This window comes from Austrofundulus limnaeus, unplaced genomic scaffold (assembly GCF_001266775.1).
Source record: "Austrofundulus limnaeus strain Quisiro unplaced genomic scaffold, Austrofundulus_limnaeus-1.0 Scaffold179, whole genome shotgun sequence".
In the NCBI taxonomy this organism is placed as follows: domain Eukaryota; kingdom Metazoa; phylum Chordata; class Actinopteri; order Cyprinodontiformes; family Rivulidae; genus Austrofundulus; species Austrofundulus limnaeus.
In genome coordinates this window covers 1,206,192-1,211,656 of record NW_013952581.1, presented here as the reverse complement: position 1 = coordinate 1,211,656, position 5,465 = coordinate 1,206,192, and the positions used below count along the sequence as shown (strand labels likewise).

The 5,465-nt window shown below is 42.5% G+C and overlaps 1 protein-coding gene across 1 annotated transcript in view; it reads right to left on the bottom strand.

Moving 5' to 3' along the window:
• xrn2 (5'-3' exoribonuclease 2) overlaps positions 1-5,465 on the bottom strand; it is a gene marked incomplete at its 3' end in the record, with an annotated part of 53,621 nt that overhangs the window by 45,098 nt on the left and 3,058 nt on the right. The window contains 3 exon segments of the mRNA XM_014017961.1: positions 965-1,076; positions 1,547-1,658; positions 1,839-1,966. Coding sequence (XP_013873415.1) covers positions 965-1,076; positions 1,547-1,658; positions 1,839-1,966 — 352 coding nt within the window.

The following is a 5,465-nucleotide window of genomic DNA, read 5'->3' as shown; positions in this document are numbered from 1 at the left end:
ACTTCCTGATAATCAACCCTACAGTCTAGGTGTACTTCCTGTTGATCAACCCTACAGTCTAGGTGTACTTCCTGTTGATCAACCCTACAGTCTAGGTGTACTTCCTGTTGATCAACCCTACAGTCTAGGTGTACTTCCTGTTGATCAACCCTACAGTCTAGGTGTACTTCCTGTTGATCAACCCTACAGTCCAGGTGTACTTCCTGATCATCAACCCTACAGTCCAGGTGTACTTCGTGATAAACAACCCTGCAGTCCAGGTGTACTTCCTGATAATCAACCCTGCAGTCCAGGTGTACTTCCTGTTAATCAACCCTACAGTCCAGGTGTACTTCCTGTTGATCAACCCTACAGTCCAGGTGTACTTCCTGATCATCAACCCTACAGTCCAGGTGTACTTCGTGATAAACAACCCTGCAGTCCAGGTGTACTTCCTGATAATCAACCCTGCAGTCCAGGTGTACTTCCTGTTAATCAATCCTGCAGTCCAGGTGTACTTTCTGTTAATCAACCCTACAGTCAGGTGTACTTCCTAATCATCAACCCTACAGTCTAGGTGTACTTCCTGATCATCAACCCTACAGTCTAGGTGTACTTCCAGATAATCAATCCTACAGTCCAGGTGTACTTCCTGTTAAACAACCCTACAGTCCAGGTGTACTTCCGGATAATCAACCCTACAGTCTAGGTGTACTTCCTGATAATCAACCTTGCAGTCCAGGTGTACTTCCTGATAATCAACCCTGCAGTCCAGGTGTACTTCCAGATAATCAACCCTACAGTCCAGATGTACTTCCTGATAATCAACCCTACAGTCCAGGTGTACTTCCAGATAATCAACCCTACAGTCCAGGTGTACTTCCTGATAATCAACCCTACAGTCCAGGTGTACTTCCAGATAATCAACCCTACAGTCCAGGTGTACTTCCTGAGTAGTATCATAAAAAGTTAAAACACTACACACCTCTCTGGATGATCTCCTCTCTAATGCGGTTCTTCTCGTCTGTCAGCTCAACTCCTTCTTTGGAGGCACGGAATCGTCGTGAGCGCTGCTGGTTCATTTTGGCTCTTGGAGCCTGAGGAAGATAAACATTTAGGTGATGTAGAACCCAGCAGAACCCCACATGTTCCCATGTTCTCATCTTCTACAGAAGGACAGCATCTCCATCATCTCTGACTAGGAGTCGATCTCTTACTCTAAAACTCTGACATGAAAACAAACGTGAGCGCACTGTTCAACCTGTAGGGATGACAGCAGCGGCCCAGTCAGTGAGGACAGAGGTCTGTTTTACACATTTAACCTTTTCAGACTGAGGCGGATCAAGATTTTTGTAAATTCTCCTTTTTTATTGTTGAATTATGAACTTTGTTTTTTATTATCTAACATTTTAACAGCTGTTCAGTCCAAACCAAAGCAGAGCAGTTTTATCCACAGAACTCAGCAGGTCCAATAAAACATCTCAAAATCAAGACAAGCTGTGAGGTTTCACAAATATTAATGTTGTTGTTGTGGTCTGAACCCAGTACCGGGTCAGTCTGGACTTACCACTCCATCGATGGCCATGTAGAGGACCCTTCGCGGACGCACGATGGTAAACAGCCGATCAATGTATTCAAAAATAGCAACCATCATTTCATCTTCGTTTTTAGGTGCCGGTCTGTGAAGACCAAGAACCAGATTAGAGTTTTTACAGAGAAATCTGTCAGTTTCAGCTCAATCAATCCACAATAAATCTTTTTCAGCAGTTTTAGCTCTTAGTTGCCCGAGAGGCTTTAAAAGCCATCAGCAGCTTCTTCTCCAGAGGGAGGAAACATGAACAACAACAAGTGGTTCCTACTTGTCCTCTGGATGAGTGCAGGGGTGGATGATCCCGTTCATGTCCAAATACAGATTATCAAACTCCACCTCATTGGGGTTGGGCTTGGTCGTGTCCACAGGGACACGGACTCCGTTACATTCTCTCCCCTGTGGAGACAGAAACAGAACCAGAAGATGGATCACAGATGCAGAAATAAAAACTAATTTGTTACCTCCGCCAAGGGCGAGGTAATGTTTTCGGTCGTGTATGTCTGTCTGTCTGTCTGTGGACAACATTACTCCAAAACTTGAGGACGGATTGTCATGACATTTTTACCACATGTGGGTACTGGGCCAAAGAACAGAACTTTAAATTTTGGTGATGTTCAGGATCGCGATGCGGATACAGGAATTTTTTTTCTTTTAACACTCTGAGATCGGCAAAGCTGTGATGCTTTCACAGGGCTTCTGTAAAAAACAGTGAGCTGGATTGGACAGCACGGACTTCAAACTTTATAAAAGTAATGTTAAAACCAGATTTAATGATGAATAATTTTTGCCACAATGTGCGCATTTTTACACATTTGGTGCGCATTTAGAGAACGTTTTGTGACCAGGAAGTGCGTGACTGCACCATGAAACCTATTTTTTCCATTTCCTCAAACACACCACATTTCCCAAACAACCAATCAAAACAGTTTCTCTCTCCGAGGCTTGTAAACAGAGAGCTGCCGGCCTCAAAGTTTGGAGGCGGGGGGAGCCAGGAAGCACTTTATAAAGAGTCAAACCATTACAAACTCATACAAGGGGATAAAACAGACGTTTTACATGGTGAAATGTGACTGATGAAAACTTAGGAGCTTAATCCCACACCAGTTTGACAATGAATAACGTTGAGTGATGAGTCTGACTTTTTTTTCCCACACTGGACTCTACCGAGAAGAAATCCCATGCATACTGCCTGCTTAAATGTTCACTACGTCAGAACTTATTCAGCAAATGTGTTTCCATCTCTGCTTTTGCACATTAACTCTTACAGGATGGTGGAAATTGGTCTTGACGGAGGTTTGCACTCTCCGAGTGCTTCTACACTCACCGGCCACTTTTTTAGGTACACCTGTCCAACTGCTCGTTAACACTTAATTTCTAATCAGCCAATCACATGGCGGCAACTCAGTGCATTTAGGCATGTAGACATGGTCAAGACAATCTCCTGCAGTTCAAACCGAGCATCAGTATGGGGAAGAAAGGTGATTTGAGTGCCTTTGAACGTGGCATGGTTGTTGGTGCCAGAAGGGCTGGTCTGAGTATTTCAGAAACTGCTGATCTACTGGGATTTTCACGCACAACCATCTCTAGGGTTTACAGAGAATGGTCCGAAAAAGAAAAAACATCCAGTGAGCGGCAGTCCTGTGGGAGGAAATGCCTTGTTGATGCCAGAGGTCAGAGGAGAATGGGCAGACTGGTTCGAGCTGATAGAAAGGCAACAGTGACTCAAATAACCACCCGTTACAACCGAGGTAGGCAGAAGAGCATCTCTGAACGCACAGTACGTCGAACTTTGAGGCAGATGGGCTTCAGCAGCAGAAGACCACACCGGGTGCCACTCCTTTCAGCTAAGAACAGGAAACTGAGGCTACAATTTGCACAAGCTCATCGAAATTGGACAAGAGAAGATTGGAAAAACGTTGCCTGGTCTGATGAGTCTCGATTTCTGCTGCGACATTCGGATGGTAGGGTCAGAATTTGGCGTCAACAACATGAAAGCATGGATCCATCCTGCCTTGTATCAACGGTTCAGGCTGGTGGTGCTGGTGGTGTCATGGTGTGGGGAATCTTTTCTTGGCACTCTTTGGACCCCTTGGTACCAATTGAGCATCGTTGCAACCCCACAGCCTACCTGAGTATTGTTGCTGACCATGTCCATCCCTTTATGACCACAATGTACCCAACATCTGATGGCTACTTTCAGCAGGATAATGCGCCATGTCATAAAGCTGGAATCATCTCAGACTGGTTTCTTGAACATGACAATGAGTTCACTGTACTCAAATGGCCTCCACAGTCACCAGATCTCAATCCAATAGAGCATCTTTGGGATGTGGTGGAACGGGAGATTCGCATCATGGATGTGCAGCCGACAAATCTGCGGCAACTGTGTGATGCCATCATGTCAATATGGACCAAAATCTCTGAGGAATGCTTCCAGCACCTTGTTGAATCTATGCCACGAAGAATTGAGGCAGTTCTGAAGGCAAAAGGGGGTCCAACCCGTTACTAGMGTGGTGTACCTAATAAAGTGGCCGGTGAGTGTAGTTTTAAATGATTTACAAATCGAGTAAATGAAAACCAAACATTTGATGAGATTGGATTTATTCGCTTTATATTAATCATCAGAAAACATCCGCTGAAAGTTTCACCTCCTCATTTTTCACTTTGTTCAAAAAAACGTTTCAGATTTTATTTAATAAAACTTTGTATTTGACAGATAAATAACTTTATTAACTTGGGTTTGATCCTTCTCTTCCTGACAGTTTGGGATAAATTTAAATTAAATAATTCATGAAAAATAAAAACTACTTCTGAACCCAGAGGAAACTTTATTCAGGATGTTTTTCTGTTGAAACGGAGAAAATACATTCAGACCTGCCGAACAGGACCGGACCAGAACCGTTCCTGGGGCGGACCGGACCGACCAGGACAGAACAGGTAGACCATTAAGCAGTTCTGGACTAAGCTGGATCACAAGCAAACCGAACCGATGTTCTGACAGAATAGCATACCCTTGGCTAATGCAAATGCGCCAAAATTCAAACTATCATTTCAGCATACCTTCGATCACGACTGGTAGGTTTCTGTATATTATGTCACATATTTATTACACATGGCTTAATTGCATGCTTTGTATGGTTACAAGAAGTGTAAAGAGAAGTTTTCTATATATTTTTTTAGCAAGTGGAGTCATAAAATTGTTTGTTCTCGTGTTAAATCAAAACTAGCATTTAGCTGTTTCCCCTGTTGTGCCATTTAAAGTGATTGCGTATCTGTTTCCGCTGTTTTAGTCATCGGAGTTTAACAACGCTTACATAATTTCACTTGTATGCTCAGGATTCTAACAAAGGTGCATCTCAGTCTACCTTTTATTATGGTTGGGCATAATCGTATCGTGTGCAATTAATCGTCAGAAAAACATTAATCGATTACTTTTTGGCAGTTGATGATTAATACGATTAATATCACCAGTCAGACTGACTGGAGATTACTCCGGTCAGTCTGCTTGTTGCTCCTCTCCACTTCAAATATGATGAACATTAAAAATAAAGTTCTGTAATTTATTTATCAACACAATTTAAAATATGATGTATAGCCTGAAATCTGTAATTTTCACATAATTTGGATTTTTTTTTACAAATAGCAAATCTTTCCCACTAAATTGCTCATGTGACTTCGGAATAAGGGTGTCCAGGGACTCCAAGGGATTATTCATCAAATTAATCGTTACCGGCTAAATACCACAATTAATCGTGATTAATTTTTTTGCCAATATTGCCCAACCCTACCTTGTATTTATTTAGTTGTTTATTAAAATAAAAATAAAAAACTTGTGATATTTCGCCAGTCTAAGTGGGCTAAGATCTGAAGCTGCTGGAAAACCTAACCTATATAT